Source organism: Canis lupus, chromosome 6 (assembly GCF_011100685.1).
Source record: "Canis lupus familiaris isolate Mischka breed German Shepherd chromosome 6, alternate assembly UU_Cfam_GSD_1.0, whole genome shotgun sequence".
NCBI lineage: Eukaryota > Metazoa > Chordata > Mammalia > Carnivora > Canidae > Canis > Canis lupus.
This window is the reverse complement of record NC_049227.1, coordinates 72291583-72317854: the sequence shown is the minus strand read 5'-3', so window position 1 is coordinate 72317854 and position 26272 is coordinate 72291583. Positions and strand designations below refer to the sequence as shown.

General features: G+C 39.7%; 1 protein-coding gene across 1 annotated transcript in view; it reads right to left on the bottom strand.

Annotated features, from left to right (window-relative positions):
- Positions 1 to 26272, bottom strand: part of ERICH3 (glutamate rich 3) — a 97961-nt gene that overhangs the window by 15752 nt on the left and 55937 nt on the right. The window contains exons 9-12 of the mRNA XM_038538958.1: positions 20026 to 20212; positions 15700 to 15998; positions 10632 to 10868; positions 555 to 1004 (exon numbers count right to left, since the gene is read on the bottom strand). Coding sequence (XP_038394886.1) covers positions 555 to 1004; positions 10632 to 10868; positions 15700 to 15998; positions 20026 to 20212 — 1173 coding nt within the window. The remainder of the gene's footprint in view (positions 1 to 554; positions 1005 to 10631; positions 10869 to 15699; positions 15999 to 20025; positions 20213 to 26272) is intronic.

The following is a 26272-nucleotide window of genomic DNA, read 5'->3' as shown; positions in this document are numbered from 1 at the left end:
TTTGTTGCCTGTGAAAAAGAGACATGATAATGATAGAGCCTAACTCAGGGGATCTGGGGCTCATGTAAGGAGTTGATGAGTTACTTATGCAAGCGTTTCAAACTGGCACATAGTAGGCGGCTACCCATGTTAGCTATGTAGGCACGTGTGTGTGTGTCTGTGTGTGTGTGTGTGTGTGTACAGAAGTGTGTATAAAGCTAAGAACAATTACTATTTCTAGTATCAATAACCTCTAAAAAGCCACACATACCCTTGCCTTCAGACACATATTGGGTTTTATTTGATTCTTGAGATTGAATGACCACAAGAAGGAATTTACAGAAAATAGGAAACCAGCTATGTAAGATTTATCAAGTAACTTTTAAAATGCAATAGAAGGAAAAACAGCAAGCTGAAAGTACATGTATGATTATGTGACGAAGAGAGAAATAAAAAATTTGAATGCCTCTGGCATTATCACAACAGTATTTCCCAAGCTTTGGCAGAAATGCAAGGACCAAAATCAGCTTCCATGCATGGGAACAATGGCAGGTCAACTCAATGGCCATACTTACCATCTTTTTCCACCCTATGGGGACCTGCCTTTTTGTCCTTCACCTTAGCAGTGCTTCCTTCCCAAAGCTTACTTTGATCCTTTTCTTCTTCTTCCTTGGAAACATGTTCCTTGGACTTCTCAGATAAGCCCTCTGCAATCACTGGGGTCCCTTCCTCTGGTTCTTCTTCAAGAACATTCTCCAAGCGTTCCTCTATTGGCAAAGGCTTGGTGGCTACATCTGCTGTTATTATTTCTTGATCTTCAATTTCAACTTCTAAGTAATCCTCCGTCGGAAGGTGGGATTTTCCTGCCTCATCATTTTCACTCAACTCCTGAGAAGAGGAACTTCTGGCACTTTTGTCTGGGCTATTTTCAGAGTGGGCTTCCCCATCCCCAAGTGCAGATTCATCTTCACTGCAGCTAGAACATGGGTGACTTCTGGAGGAGGAGGATGAAACAGTTTTTACATCTAAAAAATAAAAAATGATGACATCATTGTTTTCCCATAAAGCAACTGGTTTGATTGTGGGAGGTATGTTAGCAATAATCACACTTAAAAGTTTTCATATCGGTTAATAGGTTCGATGCCCTTTTCACATCCATTGCATATAACTGTCCAGATAAAGAAAACCCTATGTAATCTGTGAGTCTCTGGAAGTTTTCAATAGGAAGTCACTTTTAACTAAAAACCAGCTGTATTTGTTTATTGATTTTTTAAAAGCCATTTTATTGGAAAACCTTCATCTCTTATTGTAGAAGAAACAGGATACTCTTACTTGTTCAGTGAGAGTAATATTTCATTTTCATCTTGGGTAGCCACAGTCTTCTCTGTGCATACAATTTAAATTTTTATCCACTGTAACACCAACCATACCCAGCTAGCAAGGTGTACTAGAAAAATCGATGCACTTGCATAACATCTTGACACTTTAAAGATATTTTTGAGGTGATGTTTGTTGAGTGTGTGTATGTGTGTGTGTGAAGGAGGACATGTTGTCTTATTTCTGGTTCCCCCAAAACAGACACGGAGGTCAGGATTCATGTGCAAGGAAGGTATTAAGGGTCTGCTCCAGGAGAAACTCTCACAACTGTGGGGGAAGCAGGGCAAGGAAAGGAAGAAATCAATGAAGGGAGCTCCTTCAAGCAACACCTCGACCTCAGTCTGATCCCACAGGGACCTCTGAGGTCTGAATGATAGTAGGGTTTTTCCTCCCCCGAGGAAGGAGTGGGGCTTTCATACTCTGCTCCAGTCAGACACGGTGACTGGCCCCCCCAGGGTAGGCCAACACCTCTTGGTGCCTGGGGACGAAGCAGCTCTGTAGCCCAGGGCTGCCCTCAAGAAGGCAGGCGGAGCTGGAGCTGGGAGGTGGACACATGGCATCATACAAGGGCTTCTAGAAGACGGCGTGCCCCGCTGATGGGAGGCCACAGATCTGCAGACTAGAAGCCTAAGCCTACCCCAGCCCAAAATGGTTTGGTACTTACCACCCAAAAGCCCTTTCAAAAACCTCCAAGAGAGAGCAACATCCAGGCTGAATTTCTGGAAGGAAGATGCGTGGCCTGAAAACCACAGCGTAGATGTGAGCCCCAGAGATACGAACCTGCTTTGGAGCTTTCTAACCAATAGATAGTTTTTTTTATGGAATATAGTTTCAGAGGAAACATCCCACACCTAAACACTGCCTCGTTTTCTTGTTTTCTCTTCTCTGTGTGCCCCTTACTCTTTTCTCGGTTTCTTTGATTCCTTTTATTTCTGGCGGGAGCAGCTTGATACAGACTTTCAGGGAAGAAATACCTTTTCCTCTTATCCTTTTCCTTCATGCCCTCCAGCCCAAATGACTCTCCATGACAGGGCTTAGAATTTTAAGAAGAGTCACAGAGACTTATCAGAGTTTCCGCAAAGATTTGAGAGATGCTACACAGCAGTAAAAAACAAAAAAACAAAACAAACAAACAAAAAACAAAACAAAAAAACAACTCTAAAAGGCTCTAAAAGGCCTTTAAGCAACAGAACCCCTTAAGTGCAATTCCATTTGTTTTTATCTCCCAACTACCTTGGCAGGCACCAGATGCCCACTGTTTCTAAAAGGAACACACACTTTAAGTACTCATTCTTTATCTCCATTTTATAAAATCTCAATAGACTGTCTCTCACCAGGAACACAGCAGATCAAGGACAGTTGTTCTCTATCTTATTTGTGTCACTTCAGAAACTTTAGTGACTATGAGCTCACCCTGTCTTAAGCATCTCATAATCATTTAAAGAAAAACAACTCCTACTTGCTAGTTATCCAAGCAATGGCTCTCATTAACTGCACAGTTAGCTAGAACGCATTATCATACTTGTTCCGCACTTCCAAAAATTTCATATCTACCATCTTTAATGTCGATATAATGACTCACTTTTGGCTCTGAGAGTTGTTCACACACTAAAAAAAAAAAAAAAAAATGAGTTTTCCTCTACCTTTCTTTCGTAGCGTCTATTAATTGCGTTATTTTATTTCAAAAGGCTGAAACACGCTCTGGTTCATTTTGATTCAGGCCCTTAGAGAAGAAAGATCAGAAGAATGAATGGCCTTCAAGAGGCAAGGGTACCTGACCTCCCATATAAACTCATTTCAGTTTTCCAATTTCTAACTTCGCTGTACAATTTAGTTTCCTTCTCATTTCTTTCTCTCATTTTCATGCAGACACTGGGGCAAGACTTTGCCTACAAATAAAAGCTCAAAATGTTCCAGGGCCATGGAATGGGATTTTCGACACTAATTTTATTTATTGTCTTAGAAACGAAGCAAGTTTTTAGATAGAAGTTTTGTCTAAAAGAGCATTTTATATAAAAGAAATTGGAGGGCACATATGTAATTTTTGTCTGTTTTTAGGAGGGAAAAAGCTATATTGAAGGCATTGTTGGTAGGCAACTCTGGCTCCCACCCAATTCTGTTTTTCTCTCCAGGGCTCCCTGCAGGTAATCGAAGCTTAAGGAATCTGCTCTTGGTCTTTATGGTAAAGGAATGATGTGCACTCATTGGTGTGGTGCCATGATTCCATGCCCTAAGCGGGACCTCTGACTTTCCGCCCTGCACATTCGATGAGGCTCCAAACCCTTAACTGTCTTCTCTTTCCTTGTCACCTCCTCCTTTTGCACGACTACTGTTTCACACAACAGGAGACTGAGAGAAATTAATACGTTCTCTGTAAGATAAAACTAGGTGTTTCAATCATGACTCAGCTACTTAATAGCTTTGACTTTGGCTATTCCGCTTAACCTCTCTAGCCTATTCTCTTGACTATAAAATGAGGCTGATTCTCTCTGTAAGTCATTGACACAAAATTAGCATAATCAAATCAAATAATGGTTTCTTTATGAATTCTAGTCTTTCCCCCTCCATGAAATCATACTTGATAAGTCTGGTCTAATACATTTCTTTCTTGTGATTTCCCCCTGCACACTATATGAAGAATCGTAATGCAGTGACATTTTGCTGAGGAAAAAAGAAAAAGATAAATATAAAAAGGTGTTTCCGCATACACCTACTTGTACCAAACAATGAGGTAAGCACTTTACAAACATCTCATATAATCCCATGGAATAGCTATCTTCTTTTTCTAGATCTAGAAAATAAGGGGGGACACCTGGGTGGCTCAGGTGATTAAGTGTCCACCTCTTGGTTTTTGGTTCAGGTCATGATCTCAGGATCGTGAGATTGAGCCCCGTGACAGGCTCATGGCAGAGTCGACTTGGGATTCTCTATCTCTCTCCATCTGCCCCTCCCCCTGCTCACATTTACTTGCATGCTCTCTCTAACATAAATTAATTAATTACATTAAGTTTAAAAAGAAAGCAAAGTGCAGAGAAGTTAAATAATACCGAATGTCCATTAGCTATAAAGCACCAAGTTTTGTAAGACTTTTTTTTTTTTTTTTTTGGTAATGACCTATTATAGTAAAACCAAGACCACTCTACTTGCCAGAAGGCCTTCAAACAGAGAGCACCTGCTGTCATGGATTTACCATTTCTCCTCTTAACTAACTTTGCGCTGTTACCACCCCAAGGTGACAAATGGAAGATAGTTCTCTCAAAACACCAGAACTCATGGAATTCAGCCTCGCTCCCCTTTTATATCCCTAATGGTCATTCTCCATTTCAGCATCTATGTATATCTCCGGAATCTCTACTGCTTATACTACCCGCCTGGCCAAGTTGCTACACACCTGGCCAAGGGTGCCAACCACTCACACATCCATAGTCAACACCACATTCAGGAGGAATTCTGCTCCCTTCTCTCATAACTGAGGTTCTAAGTTGTTCTCCACCTTTCTACCCACATCCATAGGTCTGTTCATTAAATGCACACTGAGCACCTCCTCTCTGTGAGGCTATGTGCTAGGTTTTAAGGATACAGTAGAGGAAAAGGCAGGCCAGGCCCTGCTTCCACAGAGATGATACACTCTAGCCAGACACCCCCTCCTTCTGCATGAGCACAGTAGATCATCTGTACGTGTCCACTCAGATGTTTGTTCCCTCTCCTTCCAGTGACCAAGGAGAGCCCTCTCAGGAGCTGCTGTCATGCCCTTACTGCAATCAGTAGCCATATTGTCTGTTCTGAACCAATTATAAGTCCTGACCTTAGTTTTCTATCATTTCCTCACTCTCTAGCACAGAACATGATTTTACTATAGTTTAAATTCTCCATTTTCTCCCTTAGGGTCCTGATTTTAGCTGCTTTGTTTTGGATTCATGACCTTGAAGCCTCGTGGACACTTTAAGTTCACACACTCAGTACAAGTATGTAAATTCAGTGAAACATGACTAGCTTTCACCCCAATAACTACCACTCATCCCAACCCAGTGGATCCAATACTCTTCTGAACTCTAACACAAACTGCTTCTCTCTCCCATTCTTTAGTCTCAGGGTTCACAGCAAAATCTGTGCAGATGCTGCTCCTATTGTCTTCGAATTGGCCATGACACATGAATTCACACATCCTACTGTTATTCATATTAACAGTTCTATCTTGATTATACTCACGAACTCATCAAAATCTGTTTATACTTTATATTAGATACAGTGGCTTAGTCAATATTTTCATGTATGTCTAATAAATTTTCTAACAATATTTCATATATTGTCTAATGATGCCTAATTAGACAAGTACTTCATACTCATAAATATTATATAATCAATGTATGCTTAATGAAAATAGAAGTAGAAATCATTAAATTCCAGCTATAAACAGTAACTAGTTATTTGCCTTAAGGGGGAGCATATGTCCTCACACTGATAATTCATGACTCAATTCATCAATGAGACTAATACACATATCTTTTTGTAAGAATAAACATGTACAGGTAAATGCAGCTCTAGCGGGAAGAAATGAAAAAAACTGAGAAAAGCTTAAAAATTCCTCCATATGTACCTTTAATTACACTTTTTTAAACATTAAAATGAATACTTAAAATTCCGGGAATATAACCAAATTCTGTGTCATACTGTGCTGCCTAAGTCCTTTTACATTTATCCTTTAAGATTAAGATTTTAGGGGTGCCTGGGTTGCTCAATGGGTTAAGCATTTGCCTTCAGCTCAGGTCATGATTCCGGGGTCCTGAGATCGAGCCCCACATTGGGCTCTCTGCTCAGTGCAGAGCCTGCTTCTCCCCTTGCGTCTGCAGCAACCCCTGCTTGTGCTCTCTCTCTCTCTCTCTCTCTGTCAAATAAATAAATAAAATCTTTCAAAAAAACCTTAATAAAGATTTTATTGGGTGTCTCAATAATGCCTTTGTTGTGTACAAGGCAGATTCAAAACTGTACAGAAATACCTCATAGGAAGGTATTTTATTTGGACTGAAAGATGATCCTGTATTTAAATATTCACCTGAAAGCCATGACTTCCTACTTCGACAATCAAAATGTGAATATGGATTGAGGAATCCTTACCATTCAGAAAAATTAGTTTGACTAATCATGAAAAAAAAAATCACACATACAGACTGACCTGAAGGCCGTCTACAGTCTTCCCCTAATCCTCTCTGTCCAAGCAGCAGCAGGTTATACTCAAGTCCACACAGTGTGGCTTCACAGCATCTATAATTTCAGGACGGAAGGGGCAGCCTTCCTTCACAAGCTTCTCTTCAATAGGCCAAGAAATGAAGAGTGAGATTCTTGAAGTCAATAAGTCAAGTAAATAGAGTATTTTTTGTGACTCTGGAATTTTAAGTCTTAAGGCCTATTCCTTCAACAGACTGGAAAATAGCACAAATGAAATATTATCTTTCTTCCTTGAAAAAGCATTTGCTTTCATTCTTCTATTCTATTCTTTGCAATTCTGGGAAGAGATTCTCTCTCAACTCTTTCTCATAAGAAGCTATTGATTCTTTATCTCTTACTCATAAGCATTATCACCCAAACTGTCCATAAAAGTATAAAAGTATATTCTCAGCGACATGATATTTTTTCCCCCTCAACCTTCTAACATTCATCTATGACAATATATTTTCAACTGGTGAATTAGCGCCTGGGGTTGCCAACACAAATGCAGAGAAAAGGAAGCTGTCATTCTTTTTAAACGATGGAAAGTCTCACGCATCATCCCTAAACCTGGATGCTCTCCTAGTGGTTCTTGGTCTCAAGCACTCATCACTCATGGGCTGCTCAGCACAGAGCATTCATCAAGGCGGGCCCACGCAATTGTTAGCTGGCAGTTTAAATGGGGCCGACTTGTCACCAGAGTGACAGCCTGGGCAATTGTTTGCCCTCTGGGAACAGGTGCAGGCAGGTTCAAATGAAACACATCCAAATACTAACAGCAAGATTCTTAATCATGTCAATAAAAAGGATGAACTGGTGTCTCAGATTCAGTGGTCACAATATGCCTCTTACACTTTTGAAGATGAAATGCAGTCTGGCTTTGTAATAGAGTGTTCCAAGGAATCTATTGTGTCATTATCATTTTTAATACATGCTACTTTGTTTGCTGGGTGAAATCTCTAATTCAGATACTCCACATGCTAAAAGGAATGTTTCTGAATAACACAGAGCCAGGTTATCAAAATCAAAGGATGGGAAATAAAAGAGCTGGGAGGTAGAGGAAAGAAACAGTAATATGCAATGAGATTTTATCTCAAAATAATGGCAAAGTTTTTAATGTAAATACCAAAAATGCAAAAGAGCTCTTAAAAAGGATAGCTTAATAATATCATTATTGAAACAACAAAATGAAAGTTGGCAAATTTAACTTTTGGCTCTAAAATTTCCCACTTGTGGGCTCGATTTTATATGTTCTGGTAGCTTTCATTACATATCTCTTCAAAAATATTATGTATCCTGTGCCTAATAATGCAGGTAACTGTGTACAATATTTTCCAATAAAATTCCAAAAGCATATACTGTAAATGTAACTAGATATCATGACTAACAAAAGCACCTTTGTATCCTTGGTGTTAAAAAAAAAATCAAGTAATTGCATAATATTTACAAAATATCTTTTAGGAAATCACCTCTGTGAGGAATAACAAATACAACATACAGTCTTAGCTTTCATAGCGTAACAATTGCATGCTATTAACTTGTGTGATTAATTTGAGGGGTAAAGTTTAACATATAAAACTCTAAGAGAATAATGAATTACTGAATGATAAGAGTTTCTTTAAATAAAGAGCCCAGTGAAAACTGCCAAGGTAGGAGAGTCTTGGAAGAGGAAGGGCCTCAGCTGGAATGGAGCTAAAGGCCCCAGAGAGGACAGGGAGGTCCATCCGGGGAGGAGAAGGGTCAATATCAGTAAAGGAGAAAATGTCCATTTTAATCTCCGCTGCTCAAAAACAAAACAAAAAGCAGAGGCCAGACAAGAAGATGAGGAGGCTGAAGATAAGTGCCTCTAAAATGTATAGTCTTAAGGAAGCAGAATCCTTTTAGTGGGGGAATTTGTTTTACTTTTAGGTAAATAGGTATCTTCTCATTTGGAAAAATGTTCTAGTGTTTCTCCAAAATCCAGGCTCTGACGCTGGGTGATGTTTGTGTCTTGGCTCCTCTGCTTTCTGGCTGCATGCGTTACTTAATCCCACCATATCCAAGTTTATTCATTTGTAAAATGGAGATAAAAGGAAAAAGCACTTGCTTTTTAAGATTGTGTGAGAGAAATCAGATAATTCATGTAAATATTTAGCACAGTGCTTAGTACAGAGTCTTAATAAGCAATACCCTTTGGATGCCTTTCCAAACATAGGATTCCAATTATTTATATGCAAGCAGTTTTCAGTGTTAAAGCTTACCTATCTCTGTTGGCTAGTCAATAATTATAGGTCTAAGTGATTAAAGCTTTCCCTCCAAGGATGATCCAAGTACTGACTACATCCCTTTCTGTTTGAACATAAAAAATTATTCTGTTTTAGAAAAAAATCCATCTGATCCCCCAAAAACACGATGATTATGCAGCACAAAACTAATCCCAGATGACCAAATAGTAAAAGAATGTACTACTGAATCTTCATGAAATCAACACTTGTTAATTCCCACCATTTCTTTCATTAAAGAAATGAAAAATTGAGTTCCCTGTGTTTTGAGCCAGTTCTATTTACATGCAAACACATGTTCTATTCTTTTCCAGGCTCAAGTCACTCATATAATTTCTTTATAATTTGATTCATGTGGTGTCACTTTTCCATAGAATTCTTTAACTTTCTCTATGTCATATAGGAATATCAACTTCAATTCAATATTCACATTCAAATTGAGAACAAAAGCTTATATATTAGGCATGCCTGGAAATATAAAATGTAAGTTTTAAGAGAAATTACAGAAAGGGCCTAGTTTAAGACTTTATAAAAAATATTTCAATGCCTAGTCATCAATCTTGAGTAGATCTCCCAACTATAATAAAAGTGACAGCAAATCTTATTTTCAAGTTTACTAATAGCAAGCATCACTCTAAATTTTCACATTGTGCTTCACTCTTTGCTCTGCCTGTCAGGAAACTCAGGATTAAATTTTTAGTTCAAGCTTAGTGATGGTCCCTAGTCAAATTATTTCCTCTTTTACTCTAATTTCTATATTTTATTGCCTTGTATGTGTGTGCATGCAATTTTAGAATAGTTTTGCTTTAAATTCTTTCTTGAAGATTGGAACTAAATATTTCCTCTTGTGATTATTTGGTTACTGAATTTACTCTTATTTTATATTATCCCAATATACCTCCTTGAATTCTAAATTTTGAAATTTTATAGAGAAAAAATGTTGATAGGTGGAAAGACTGGAAGAAATGGATAGCAATTCAAAAAGTCATCATAATATAGCTTCCTTCTCTAGCCCAAATCAAACTACAAGGACATACATATACTTAAATATGACAGGATTATTGTTATAACTAGTAAATGCCCTCAATATACCAGGCACAATCTCTGTTTAATGAAGAATCACATAGCCTTGGCCAAACCCTTTTGTGGGACAAAGGAAGAAATTGGTTCCTTTGACTGAACATTATTTCAGGAAACTAAGGTCTTTAACAAAGTCTTAAAATATCTGAGATATGCCTCAGATGATAAGGGTTTCTTTCTCTACCTGAAAACTTTTCTGTATTTTTCCCATGAACATTCAGAGTCCTCTTAGGCTCGAAGACTGTGAAGGGCCTCCTTTGCCAAGAGAGAGAATCCACCCATGAAACTAAGACGCCAATATTCTGTATTCAAAGTGATCTTAGGGCAAGAATCTTCAACTTTCCTTTTAGCAGAATGGGAGCTAGTTTTCGTTTTTCCAAAATGTTGCACACGCATGTGTGTGTGTGTGTGTGTGCATGTAAGAGGGGATGATTTGGGATTTAACAAAAAGGAAGTAACTTTCTAAATAAACAGAAGACATGTCACTACAAGCTCTACCTGATCCTTGTTGAAAAAAAAAATCCCAGCAAACTAAGGAAAGAGAGGACTAAGGACTGACTCTCTAAATTGGGTATCTTTGGAAGACTGATCAGCATCCTCTGGTTAGAGAACGAGTCTCTAAACATTCCCTTTAAAGAAGATCATCTCATTAAATATAAAGAAAAGAAAAGTAGTGAGCACGCTGGCTGGCTGAACAGCCCACGTCACATGATAAGAGAAACAACCTGCCTTGTTTATCTTCCTCCAGGTCATTGTCAGAGCATCCGTCACCTTCATCTTTCACATTGTCATCGGCATCTGCTGCCTTCTGCAATGAGGTGTCACTCTCCTTTTCTGGGTCTAAATGATCTTTTTCATCGTCTGAGGGTGACTTTGAGATCCCATTCATTTGATCATCAGCCTGTCCTTCTTCATTAGCTTTCTCATCTAGTTTCTCCTCATCTACTTCAAAATCTTCTTCATATTCTGAAAGAAAAAAAAATCACGCCTATGAAAAGGAAAATAGAATCCCTGATACTTAACCCATTTTACTTGAATGAGAACTTTGACTCCACTACCCTCTCTTCTCTGGGCCTTTCTTCGCTTCTTTTTCACACAATTAGTGAACATGGAAAACTAACAGCAAATGATCAAAGATTGCAATCAGTTACATACACAAGAGAAAAAAAAAAAGAAATAAAGCTCCAAATGGCAAGCCCTAAACCTAATGAAAGTTCACTTACGAATGGACATCATCATCTACAATAACCAAAATGGACAAGAGAAGAACTTGATAGAAAACAATAAATTAGAAATAAATTAAAAATGAAGAGAACAGGATTATAATAATGAAAGTTAATTTGGAGACCCAGTGAGGTCATATTTCATATGAAGAATGTTCAAAATATTTGGATATCAAGTTAATGAATAGTGAAGTGGAAAAATTCAATTAATCAAGTCCAAAGGCCCTGAGAAGTAACACTGAATAGCACATTCTTTGAGAACCAAATGGACATCAAGAAAAGGCATTATGAGGAATTCTATACCTAGACCAGAAGCCAAATCATATGCATTATTCATCCCAACAGTCAATGAAATAATTATGTTCCAAGGATAAAATATTCTTAAAAAATAGAACATTCCTGTCACAGCCACTAATTTGCTGCATTCCCTACAGAGGTGCAACAAATCTGTAGCAGAAAAAGGAAATTGTCACATCAGATAAACTCCAGCTGTCCCTTGTGGTTATAATTTTTCACCTTTCATATTTAATTGTTCCCCTTTTCCTCCACCAAAACCTAAAAATCTTGAAATGACAACATGCCAAGGATAGAGAGCAAAAGGATTTCATGCAGAACCAATTAAGCAAATAAACAATTATCTTTAAAATAAAAAATTACAGGGAAAATAAGACTTTTCCAATTTTGTGTGTTTTAGTTATTAGATATTCTGGCTTCCTTTCCAGTGGTGGGGGCCTCTCAGGTAATTACTTGAGAGCTATCCATCCAGCTGCAATGAAAGAAACTTAATTTAGAAATGCATGCCCTGTGCATATGAAGAAAGCTCTGTTAATTCAGAGATTGTATGAGGGAGATGTAAGGGGGAAAGTGAAATCAGAAACTGTAACGAAGAAAGGCAAACAAAGAATTCATCACAAGAAGGTTTTCGTTAAAGAGATTTAATATGGGGAACATGAAATGTGAATTACTATCTGCAAAACAAAATCACAGATAAGAAAGAAGATGAAAAAGTTTGGTTTGTGTTGTATGAAACAAAAAGGAAATACTAATAAAAGCAAATATTTCGATCCAAATAGTTCATGTCAAAAATAGGATAGTTCCTCACTTGGCCCAGTCAGCTGTCAATCAATGCCCTTTTTGAGAATCTTTAATGTGGAAGGGGGTAAAATTGCAAGATAAGAGACTCTTCAATAACACAAGCCTTGCCATCAAGGAATCTCCAATTTTTTGTGGAGGAAATAAGATGCAAGTACACAAGAGATACTGTGCTTATCATAGTTTTAATACATGATCCTCAGTAATGCTAGTTTCATCACTATTGGGCTTGATTGCTATAGATTTTTATATAGGACTCATGATGAATTATGTGAAATAGTGTCAAGTGAGTGGGATGGAATAAAAAGAAAGGCAGAAAGTCACTTGGAGATTGTGGAAGACTTCCTAAAAGGAAGAGTTTAGGTTAGCCACAGAACACACGTGCATAGCCCACCCCCCCCCCCACACACACACACCCATAAACACATGCATCTATCACTTTACAGATATTTGCTACTGGTCACAGGATAAGCAGGTGCCAAACAGAACATGAGGGAATTGCTATAATTCCATCAATAGTGTCACATAGTGGTGACATATGAGGGTTTTAGAGGCAGCCCATCACGTTTCCAAGTCCAAGGGAAAACATTTGTTAGCTCTGTGACCTTAGACAATTTGCTCGATGTCTTTATAGTTCAGTTTCTTCATCCGTGACACAGTAGTTCCTGCCTCACAAAGCAGCGGTGAGTATGAACACAATAATCCCTGGAGCACGCTTAGTACCGTGTCGTGGATGGTATGTGTCTAAGAATTATTAGGGATTAGTAGTAAATCGGAGGTGGAAGGAGTTGGCCATCGACCAGGAGAAATACACTCTAATGGAGGTACCTGATTAAAAGTGGAGAAGTACAAGTGTCCGCAATGAGGACACGATTACAGTTATGTTCTCGAAGCAGAGCATAAAATTGAAGGAACATGTAGTGAACCATAAGAACAGTTAGTTCCCACATCCCATTGTGCAGGAGCTTCTGTGTTTTCTCTCCACGTATGAGATTCAAGGCTGCCCTGGCTGTGCTCTACCCACCACTGTCATCACATCTAAGTGTCATCCCTCCGTTAACCACGGGCGCTCAATTAGCATGAGAGCTCAGAGCCACCTCCTTTGTGTTCCCTACTCGTGTTCTCAAAATGAATGAATTGGCAGCCTGCTTTCTGGATTCCTTTTCATAATTTCTTCTGTTTCTCCCATCTCATCTTCCTCCTTCCAGAGAATTTAATTAGCTTGTTGTTTACCATCCCCATTAACGAGGAAGTGAGTCGACACGGGGTCAACATCAATCCAGCTGCAACCCTCTCCCACTGACTTCCACTCAAGTTTCCTGCTGCCCTTACCATCAATGGATGCTCTGCAGAGAGCCGAAGCCTTGCTGCTGCTGTTTCTTCTTCTTCTTCTTCTCTCTCTCTCTCTCTCTTTTTTTTTAAGGACAAATCCATTAACTAGCCAACACAGAAGAAAGCTTTTGGGAAAAGCTATACTATACGCATAAAGTACACTACTCATAGCACTGGCTTTGTTGGTGCAAGAAAAAAAAAAAGAAAAATACAAAAGCTTCTCCTAAACGTGGCTTTAGTAAAGCTACACATCCTGAAGTTAACACACATAAGAACACATCCAATTTGTTGATCTCTGTGCTATTGCTATTGCCATAGATAGTTTTAAATTCTTGGTCTAAGGTAATAAAGACCGGAAGGGATCACAAAGAGAGAGAAACAGGGTCAAAGGGTCACAAGTGAAATCTTTTTTTAAGAGGATCCCATTCTCTCAGTGATAAAGTCCAGTGCTATAAGAGCTCTGTAATTTTTCTCTTGGATTTCGGAAACCCTTGGGCAGCAGCAAGATGAGATGAGGAGGGACCTGGGGTATGCCCCTTTCTTGGGGCCAGTTTTTTCACAGGTCACCCCAGCCCACAGCTTCTCTAATCCCTACACCGTATCCTTGCTGTAAGAGGGACAGGAAGGCAGCTCCGCCTTTCTGACTTTGGACATACCCCCCACAAACAGGCAACATCAAGGGTATCTTGTACAGAGTGAGAGGTTGTAGAGTGTAGGAAAGTCTGGGTCTCAGAATTAGACAAGCCTGGGTACTGGAGGGGGGCTGAGTATGCCGGCCCCGAATACACCACGGTGGCATGAGGATTATTTCGAGCTGAAGGCAACTGAGCAGTAGAAGATACAAGATGAGCTCTCTGCTCTCCCCTATTTTCCTGAAAGCAGGCCATGAACTTGTGAAGGTGTCTCCCCTGCCCTCTCTACCAGGGTGGACAGAAGTTAGCCACAGGGGATAACTCTACACACTCACCAGCCCAGAAAAAACACCATCGGAACAAGCATAACGAGCCTCACTGAAATGAGCCCTCCTCCAGCGGGAGTTTCACCAGAGACCCGCCTTCTCCGAATGTGCTGCCCTGGAAGCTCAGAGCTTTTCCTTTGTCTTACCACTTTCCTACAAATGTGTTGTTCTTTGGTTAAGAGACCGCATAAGCCCAAGTTCTAACCATCCCCTTGAGTTACTCAGCGCTCCTGCTGTGAATGCATGATGCACATGCTAACGCGGTTGTTTTCCCCCCATTTTAATCTCTTTTGTCAGTCTCATTTACAAGACCAGCCAAGGAACCTAAAGAGGCCCAGGAAAACGTTTCCCTCTCCCACACTGGGAATCCTACTTCTGCCCCTTCCTATCTGGATGTCTGAGCCCCAGTTTCCTATCCCGTATGATGCACGGAGTATAACATCTACCACAGTGAATGTTATGGGTGAAATGAAATAGTGTGTGGGGGGCACCTGGTTGGCTCAGTCCGTTGAGCATCTGACTCTTGGTTTTGGCTCAGGTCACGATCTCAGGGTGGTGGGATCGAACCCCGCGTGGGGCTTTCATTATTGTTATTATCACTATATATGAGTATGTATGTGTGTGGAGACTGACAGGAAGGGAGGAAGGAAGGAAGGAAGGAAGGGAGGGAGGGAGGGAGGGAGGGAGGGAGGGAGGGAACAGGAAAGGAGAAAAGAATAACAAGGAAGGCAGACAGGCTCCAGGACCCCGCACTACGTCCACTGTTTTCAGCTGTGGAATACTCATTGCTATATAAGCACATTGTGCCTACCTGATGCCAAAGCATCAATTTCACCAAAGTGAATACATTCAAATACTTAAAAAAAAAAATTCTATTTAATCAAGCTGGTCTCTTCTGCAGAAGCAACTAGAGTTTCTGGCTCCCACAGACGTAAACTCCTCTTTCCCTCCTGCCCCTCCAAGCACCTGCACGTCTTCCGAGTTAGGCCTGCCCTCCTCTGAGGCAGGGGACACAGGCCTCCTCACGAAATAGTGGAAGAGGGCGGTCAGGGACTCCTCCCCTGTGACAGAGCTGCCTGAAGCCCCAAACCGGGTGACTTCCAGTAGATGTTGCCCATGTTGATAAGGGCATTTCAAAGACCGAAGCAAAACCACACCAGCAACAACCAAAGGACTCCGTGTTATCCATTACCGTATTTAAATATATTTTCCTGGGCATCTTCCCAAACATCTTGTCCTGGTTTTCCGTCAAGTTCCATTTCTTCTACAGCTGTTCTCACGTCTCTGATCGTTGGTTTTTCTTCTTGAGCTGAAAAAATGACTGAAGCCGTTTTGTTCCCCTCCACCTCTTTCCTTCTCGGTATCATGTACCCTCTCTCCTTCCTCAGTTTCCCCTCACCCTTCTTCAGTTCTTCTCTTTTCTCAATACTCATTTCTTTCCTAGGTTTTGGTGAAGTTGTATTTTTGTCAAGGCCCATGGCAATAATGCACCTATGAAAAATATAAACATAAGGTGCTTGTTAACCTTTATATATAACACAGTAGAACCTCAAAGCTTTTTAAATTACTTCTTATTCCAGTAAGGAACGTTATAAGAAATATTTTTATTATAATACATAGAGTTAATTAGAAAAAACTCTTTTCTCATTCATACCAAAACCTTATAAATGAACACAATTATTAACAATTTTAGGGATCCCTGGGTGGCGCAGCGGTTTGGCGCCTGCCTTTGGCCCAGGGCGCGATCCTGGAGACCCGGGATCGAATCCCACGTCGGGCTCCCGGTGCATGGAGCCTGCTTCTCCCTCTGCCTGTGTCTCTGCCCCTCTCTCTCTCTCTCTCTCTCTCTCTCTCTGTATGACTATCATAAATAAATAAAAAAATAATTAAAAAAAAAAACAATTTTACCCACAATAATAAATAAGAAAACAACAACTAAGAACGGTTGTCTCAAACTAAAACTTGCACCTTCAAAGCATGTTTTTGGCCTTATTACAGATTCCAATAAACATATCATTCAAGCCCTTAAATGAGAATTATGTGATAAAAGAACATTCAGGTATATAAACAGGGAAGCCGAGATCAAAATAATCAGAAGACGAGAGATGCCACTGAGTCTTTGATAATTTGTTATTCCAACAACACAACAACAGAAGACTTATATACAAGGTTGACTCTAAATAAACATGATTGATTTTTTAAGAAACATATACAGTCAAATGTTGTTGTGCCCTTTAAATAAACACCTCGGGAACCTGCACGCGTATTTTAATAGAACTGTCATCATTGTTTTTAGAATGGCCTTTTGAAGCCTGTACAACAATCTTCTGGTGACTTTTCCTGGCAATAAGCTTTTGTTCTTTGGAGATGGCAATAATTTGTAGAGGTCATAAAGTCATTCAAAGTCAAATCTGGTGAAACAAGCAGATGATCCAAATGTATCAAGACGTGAAAAAATATTTTAAAAATCAGTTGGAACAAAAATAACATGAATAAATTCTTCTATAGCTTTTTTTCCCTATCTCTGAATATTGAAATAAGAGTTCCAATTATGATAATACAGACATTAGTAAAAATATGATTATGATAATAGTAAGATTATTGAGCATTCCCTCTGTGCCAAGCTCTTCGCTGGCTACTCTATATACATTATCTTACAGGATTCATTACCCTACCCAGGACGAGAAATTAAGAGCTATCATCACAGCTTGACAAATGAAGAAACTGAGGCTGACAGGCCTCCATGACTCGCCCAAGTTCACCAGGCAGGTCAGGGAGGGAGCTGGATCCTGGCTCAGGAATGCTAGACTCCATCACCTCACAATGAGGTACAAAGATATTGTTAGATGACAGGTGTAGCCCTCCTAGACGGACACCCCCACAGACAGACGTGACAGGGAAAGTGCTCACACTCTTCACCAGAAACTAACACAATATGGAGCAGTTTGCACCAACGCTTAGAGACAACACTCGACCTGAGAAAGGTGCCTGGCAGTTGTCAGCGTCCACCAGCCTCCTCTTCTAGAACTACCTGTGTCCCTTCCCTACAGGTCACAGGACTTAGTGGGAAATTGAATCAATAGAGCACACAGGTGAAGACGGATCCAAATGCAGTCAAGACATGTCAGTCCAGGAAGAAGAGAAATAATATGTAAAGTTTGAAAACCGCCTCAGCGTGAATCAGATTCAATGGCAATTTTTCAAACTATAGATTTCAGTGAATTTCAGCCATCCTCAGTCTAGAAATAGCATAGGAATCAATTCTCCCAGCTTATGAGAACTTAGTTATATCACTTATCTTTTCAGTATGTCCCCATAAAATAAAGCTAAAAGGATTTGCACTCAACGTAACTATCAGGCTGTAAAAAATGAGATAATAAGAATACACTTACCTCCCCCATATTAAGAATGATAAATGTTTCTTGCCTGTAATGATGATGTACTTAGCACACTGCTTTCCTTGGAATAAAGGTGTCATGAATCTTCACAGAATATGATTACTGGTATTGCCTTCTATTCAAGCTGCTCTTAGCTTATCAATGGCAACACCAAATCCAACGATCTGGGGCTTCTGATATGCTGTTACTTTGAGTTTATGTTGTGACTGTGGAGAGGCTTTGATGCCTCCCTACTGCATGCACAGACTTTTTATGGCCCATCTGCTTAAGGGAATTGGACGAACAAAGTGAGCAACATCTGTGCTCTCCTCGTCACTGACTACCTATTTGACTTCTGAGTATAATTTGAGGTGTTGATTCTGATTGCTAAGGCTTAACGCAGTCTGTGTTCTACTTGGTGAGGCAACTCTTTCTCCTTCCAACTGAAAAATAACTACCTTGTCTCTTCAGTTTCCACGACTGAGGGATGGGTACAACCGGGGACCCTCCATACTTAGAAGTGACCACTGTTGAGTCTTTCTTGTCTTCCAAAGACCTTAAACAGGTAGTTCCTAATAATTTTTAAGACTAGAACTCCTGCTTGCTATTTTAAATAATTCCCTCCTCATAACGAAAGTTCCAGAGCCAGTATTTTGTGAATTAATTGATTGCTTTTTTAACAGATCAGGGCATTAATGGGCACCCCTTAAAATAATTAAATGTATTATTGTGGATGTGACCCCCTCTAAAACGGTTATATAATATTATAAGTGAATTATATTATATTTTATAAATATTTACTTTATATTTATATTATATAAATAAAATCTTTGAAAAAGAATAACAGGCCTAACAGGCTTTATTCTTTAATATGACAACTGCTTTGTTATTGTTATTTGAAAAGATCAAATAAAGAAGCCAGAGGGAATCGAGTGAAATCAGATAAAGAAAACTGTACATAGATTAATAAGTGTTAAATAGGAAAGGAGATGTCATCAATTAGATTTTACTACTGATTACTAAATCTCCACAGAAAGTGTTTACAACCAAACATTTACAGTGTGGATTTATAGAGCAACTCAAAGAATGCAATGTGTTTGTGCATGCGTGACTGTATATAGGCTCATTAGCTTTCTTGGGAGTCAAACAGAAATGTCTAAAATTACTTGCCCACAAATATGGAGAAAGCATATTTGAGTTAGAACAGGAAAGCAGCCTCTGGTGGGTCCTAAGTACACCTGGGCACTCCTCCTATATTCTAGACCATTCATTCACTGTCCATTCACTTGCTGGATGACTCTTTCACACCTTTTCTCTCCCCTAAAACCTCCAATCCCTTCTTCCGTAAGCCTTAACTTCAGCTGATAAATTCTTTTTTGACTGAAAATACAGAAAGCATCAGCGGAGAACTTCCAGTTGATCCCAACACATCCATCTGACACGTATTAATTGGTTTACTTGTTATTTTCCTTTCCCCCATTAGAATGGGCTCCACGAAGGCAGGAACTTTGGTTGGTTGACTCCTATTTTCTAGCTTAGGCATTTATCAATTCTCCGTGAGTACTTTCAGGAAAAAAAAATTAAAGAAAGCTTGCAAGCAAGTGTCCTAATTTCAAACAGAATGGCCAGTATGAAAGCTGATAAATAACACTCAAAATTGACCCTTTATCATGCATTTCATTATGCCTGAGATTAAAACTAGGGGCATGAGAATGATAACTGGGCCACATCGTAGTGCAAACATGACCTGCAATGCACAACCATATAAGGCAGATGCTTGGCACATGCTTTGGGACTCCCCAAACCAGTTCCTAAAAAGAATGAGACTAAAACACCCCCTCTCCTTTACTTCAGAAACAGAACTGAAAGGAGTATGAGGAAAGGGGGAGAGAAGGAAGCAGAATTTGGCATAGCACTAGCTTTTATCCCCATTATATCCTATATCTGGAAATCGAATTTATATCTAATAATATCAAACACAACACACTGGGTTATAAGAAGTAACCTTTTCCGTAGACATTTCAGGCTCATCTACACTGATAGCTCTGTTAACAAACTGTGCTGAGACATGCATCAGTAGAAGCAGAAAAAGAAAAACATAGCAAAAGTTGCCCTCTACCAAAGGACATTTGTTTCCATACTTGTAGCAAGGAGATGATCTTTCCACGCACACAAACCCAAAGTAGCCTCGTTTGCCTCCAAGTCTGGAACCTTTTCGATGCTTATATTCACAGCAGGAGCTTAACCTGTTCACTTGCATCCCATTCAGGAAAAAGGTGAGACTGAAGGGGAAACCATGGTGCCTTTTGGAAATAAACTGAAAGGTCTCTGGAATTAGAAAAGTAAATATATCAGTGAAAGCGAATCTCTTTGGACTAATAGGTTCAAAATCATATTTTTTCTATTAGATTAAGTATAATACTATGCTCTAGATCAGCTTTTTAACTTGAGGACAATTTTAATCATAAAACACACACTAATACTTTTGTTTATAATAAACATTCCAAAGCATTTTAAAATTCTGATTTGAAATAAAATAATAATATTATATGAGCTCTTACTGTGGCCAGCCATTATGCCCTACAATCTTGGTGTGTTATTTCTTAACAACCACACGAAGTGAGACTATTATCATCACTAGTTTCTATATGCAGAAATTAAAGTGTAGGGGAACTCAGTAATTTACCCAAGATCATACAATAAGTAGGAGAGTTTGTGTTGTAGTCCAAATCTCTCTCTAGGGTCTATCTTACTATTCATGTACTGATAAATTATATGACAAAAGCCTACTGTGAGCTCAGGAATGTTTTAAAATAAATTTGTATTTTTTGCTATGACTTCAAACAGCCTAACACATATATGGGTGAGGAAGAACTATCCCATCTCAAATCCATTCTCAAATCTGCCTGGATTTGGTTCCTCTTTTGGTTCCCCCAGCCACCTAAAAGTCTCACCAATAAATTAAGAAACACTATTTATAATTCATAAGTTATAATCATTCCAGGTCTTTATAATGCTCTTTGAAAAGGTCTTACCCTAGAGATCCCAAATTCTAGATCTAAGGAAACTCTATTCTACAGAACAACTCAGAAACCTGCTTTTCGTGACACTTGTAATGTTACTTCCTACAAAAGACATCTCCCTGGACTCTTCGTTTTCACTGATGATGGAGTGGATAATTTCATCTCTCTGCTATGTACACCTTTCTTGTGGTTGCTGTTATTACCACAGTTTAAAAATATGGCTATACCAGTGCCTCTCAAACTTCAGTTTGTGTCAGGATTCCCTGAAAGGCCAACACAAATTGCTGGGCTTCACTCCAGAGTTTCTAATTCAGTAGGGCCCAAGAATTTGCATTTCTATTAAGTTGCCAGGTGATGCTTGAGCTTCTGGTCCAGGGAGCACATTTTGAGAACCCTGTTACAGATGCCTGCTGCCTTGCATATTTGTGAAATCCGTGAGAACTGGAACTGTTTTACTTATCTTTGTTTCCCCAGGACAATGGCATAGGAAGCCCCCAATAAATAATTAAGAAATTATTATTTTAACCTGTTTCATAGTCACCTAGAATCTGCCCTTAAAAACTATCTAACTCAGTTGCAACTTATACTAAAGAACAGAATTACACAATTCCATCATTTATACCTTAGTATTTGTGACATAAAATCAAGCATACAAGGGAAGAGAAAATTGAAAAGTTAGCATCTGGGGAAACTAAGATACAACAGATTTAAAAATCTGCTTGCCTTAATGATATATGGACTCCTAAGTATTGACTTAGGAGTTTGCTTTCTTTTCAGAAACTTGAACAGGACATTTATGTCATAGGATCTATTCTGCTGCAACATCACACCCTATAACTATCCAAGGTCCTGGCCTGGGAAGAGGGGACAGACAGGGAAACGCTGAAAACCTGCACAGGAGGTGAGCTTCTAGGTGTGACTGCCCTTCCATCATGTACCCATATGGCTAGAGAGCATAGCCACCATTATTCCACTTTTTTCTCTTTCTTTTAGATTTCCTGAACAAGAATTAACAGCCTCTGCTTTTAACCCCTTGTTATTTCTTTTTTAATTTTATGTTTTAAAATTTAGTGACATTTTCCAACCCTGATTTAATGGTGTGTGCATGGAATAATGGAAAGAATACAGACCGGAAGTTAGAAGACTTGGGTCCCTGTCCTAGTTCTTCACTTATAAGTTGAGTGTCCTTGGTAGGTCATTGAACTACTGCATTTCAGAATTCTCATCTATAAAATGAGGATGGCCGTGGAAGTGGGTGAAGGAATTAGGTTGAGGGAGCGATCTGGTCTAGCCACTTCACAGAGTGGCTAGCCTTAAAGATTACATAATGTACAATGTTAGAAGGCATTCTATGCTATTTGCAAAACATAGTTATTCATTGTTGACTGGCAGTGGCTCACACTGTTTTAGGCACTAAAGAGGAACTAAAACACTGAAAAAAAAAAAAAAAAAAAAACAAATACGGTCTCCTGCTTCAAGAAGTTGTCATTTAGCAGGAGAGATAAAAATAATATGCCAGATTTCTGGAGTGAGGTCACCAAATCCTCTCCCCTTAAAATTTCGTCTCTAAAAATGGACCAAAGACTTAAAACAAACTGAGCAGCAGTTACTCATCAAAAATTACTGAACTTTTTATACAAACAGAGGGAATCTGAGGCAATCTTGCCTGGGGCTCTTCCCACTCCCTCCCCCCAGCCACCATCTCATCACCAGAATTCTAACAGGGTAGGGCAGGCCATAAATGACCAGCAGCTTCCCAGTCAGTGGGGGCTGACTTCATTTGGAACAGGAAAACAAAAACAACAAAAATCTTGCCCAGTGGCATTACCAGTAATAAGTAGCAGCAATCCTAGAGGCAGGCTAACATGGAAGGTCAGAGATTCTGCTTGCTGAGACTGTAGTTCTAATTAGGGCAAGCAGTAGGCTAGTGGACTAGCCAGAAATTTAACAGGGAGACACAGGCCAAAATGCAATTATAGACACATTCGATAAGCGCTCAACACACCCTTGGCTAATGGGAAAGGGCACGGATTGGAGTAGGCCCGACATATCCACACATCCCTGGCCAACCAGGAGCTTGCACCCACGAACAAAGAAAACACAAGAAAGTCTGGTGGAAAATAAAAGTTCAAGCCGACCTGAAAATTGTCTGAACTTTGAATCTACTCCTGAACCCATTACAGTGGGTTGAATGTTGCCCTCTAAGAATCCAGGACCACTGGGCAGCCCTGGGTGGCTAAGCAGTTTAGCACTGCCTTCAGCGCAGGGCGTGATCCTGGAGACCCAGGATCGAGTCCCACGTCGGGGTCCCTGCATGGAGACTGCTTCTCCCTCTGCCTGTGTCTCTGCCTCTTTCTCTGTCTCTGTGTCTCTCATGAATAAATAAATAAAATCTTAAAAAAAAAAAAAAAAGAATCCATGACCACCCAGAATTTCAGAAGGCGACCTTATTTGGAAATAGGGTCTCTGCAGATATAAGTAGTGAAGGATGGAGATGAAGTCATCCTGGATTTGTCCTGTCAAACGAATTTAATGACTGACATCCTTATAAGAGGAGGACAGGACACACACAGAGACACAAGAGAAGAATGACCTGTGAGGATAGAGGACACAGAGATGGGAGTGATGGGTATAAGCCAGGGATTGCCAAGGATTGCTGGGAATCACCAGAAGTTGATAGCGGCAAAGGAAGATGCTTCCGTTGAGCTATTAGATGGAGCATGGCCTTGCTAATACCTGATTTTAGATGTCTGGCCTCCACAGCTGTGGGAGCATTAAATTTCTGTTGTCTTAGGCCACCAGTTCTGGGGATTTGTTACATTCGCTCCAGGAAACTAATATACCCACAAGCAGATCCACAGACACAAGGTAGAGGCTGTACTTTATTGAAAGCCTTTTGACTTTGCACTGGTTCAAAGTCTTTGAATACAACCTGTGACAAATCACCAGATAATCAATAAACTGTGAAAACACAGAGACAACCCTAGGAGGCCAGTCTTCCAAATAAAAACAGATAAAATCTGAGTAGAGACATTATGCTGGCTGTCTATCGGGGAGAGGGGGCATGGATTTCACGGATTTCAGAGACGTTACCAAACGAACATAACAAAAATATTGAGAACAATAACCTTCAAGAGGGGAAAGTCAGAATCTAGAATCCACAGTTGCTGTAATACATGATCGAAAATGTCCACTTTTGAACGATAACAAAAAAAAGTCAAAAGATGTGTATGTAAGAAGCAGAAAAGCATGACCACACTCAGGGGGAAAACAAAAGCCATCAAATCCACTCCTAGGAATCTGCTCAGGAGAAATGGCCAGCTGTCTCCATAAAAACTTGTATCTGTATATTCATAACAGCATGATTTATATAGTCCCAAATTAGAAATAGCACAAATGTGCATGTAGTAGGATATAGTCAGTGGCATAAGAAGAGAGCAACTATTGATAAATCTATGAATAGATGACTCTCAGAAACATCAGGCTAAGAGAAAGAAGCAAGACACAAATGCTGCCTATTGTATGATTTCATTTATATGAAATGTCCAGAAAAGGCCTATCATCTGTAGAGACTGGAAGCAGATCAGTGGCTGCCTGAGGCTACAAAGAGGGAGGATTCTTTGCCAATGGGCACAAGGGAACTTTCTGAAGTGATAGAGATATTCTGAAACCGGTTTGTGATAATGGCTGCACAACCCCACAAAATGCTTAAAAATCAGTGCATTGTACACTCACAATGGATGAACTTTATGGAATATGAGTTACACCTCAATGAGCTATTTTTAGAAACTAAAAACTCAATATATAAAACAAGTCAAAGAAAAAAAATAAAAAAAAACAGTCACTTTAAGTCACAGTGTAATGAAATGCTTCAGTTTTCAGGGGAGACCAAGAGCCACAGCTAGGGAGAGAGGGATAAAACAGTAGACGTTGTCGTCAGAGAAAGCTGCATAGCCTCAATCTGAATCTTAAAAGATGGTTAAAATTTGAATTTAAAATCCTTTGTCCTACTGCAGACAAAGGAAGAGCGCTCCAAAAGACAAGATAATAGCACACGGGGGTGGGGAAACAGTGAGGCAGCTGGTTTGTGAGGGAGTAATGAGGAATGCACAAATTGGTACAAAGGATCAGGTTATGAAAATACCAGGAAATGGGGGAGAAAAGAAAGGGATTATTAGGAGGGTCAGGGGAAAAAATAAAAAGTTACTTTGCTCTCTGTATCCCTATGAACCCAGGAGGCCAAGGTTTGCTTTGTTGGGAAAGATGAACATGGTAAATAAAAACACCTTGAACAACTGTACTCTTCACATGGAGCGGAAATACTCGGTGACTTCACAAGTGTGCATAATAAATAATCAATATGTGGCTTGATGCCTAAATCAAACTGTAAGACATCGATGAATCAGTATGGGAATAAAAGATGCACTTGCTACGTTCCTAAATAATTAATTTTATTGTTATTTCCCATCCAAAAGCAAGACAAATTAATGAACGCCACATTTTTAATTAGTTTATTACTCCAGGCAGAAGGCTAAACGTCTTGTCTTTTTGTTTTGTTTTGTTTTGTTTTAGCAGAACTCTTCTAAAAACCTATTCACATTTCACTGAATCATGCACAACTCTGGTTTGTAAAATGGGCCGATTCTTCTCAGTCCCGCTAAATTGCCAAGATCGCTGAACCGCAAGTCAACTCTGAGTCACCCAACTTTTTAATTGTGAACAATTACTTTCCTGGCAATCAAAAGGCAAGCTGAGGCAAAATTATCGCGTGTATAGGATGCAATTCTTTAAGCCCCCATTCCATCATGTTGGTCAAGCCCGTCCAGTGACATAACAAAAGTCAGTCCCAGGATCAATCCGTATGCAAGGCAACGCGTGGTAGCCAAGTAACACTCTCCCTTACTCTTGGGTTTTGCATTGTTAGCACAGGGTATGTGTGTCTCCCCAAAAACCTTTCAGCCGGCTAAGCCTTGTTCTTGGTTCCTTTGTATGCACCACGTTTGCCAGCAGGCACATGGAACAACTGCACTGTCTTGAATGAAGTGTGACCCAAGACCCAGGAAAAGGATTGTCGACTACAGTAAGTTCAGCAGTTCTTCTAAATCAATAGTTGAAAGTTACACTTTCAAAAATTAAATGTATCTATGCCACTATCATTAGGGGTCTCAGACCTCTCATGGTTTGAAAAATGTAGGAAACCATTTGCCACTAAGAAACGCTACCTGAGCGAAGGTCCTGCACCTGCTCAGAGGTCCAGGATCTGCTCTCGCCCCGGCCCCGAGCTGCACGTGTGACCTTAGGAAGCCACCCTACCTCCGGACTTGCCTCATTTTCCTCGTCTATGAAAAGGAAGGAATGAACTCTC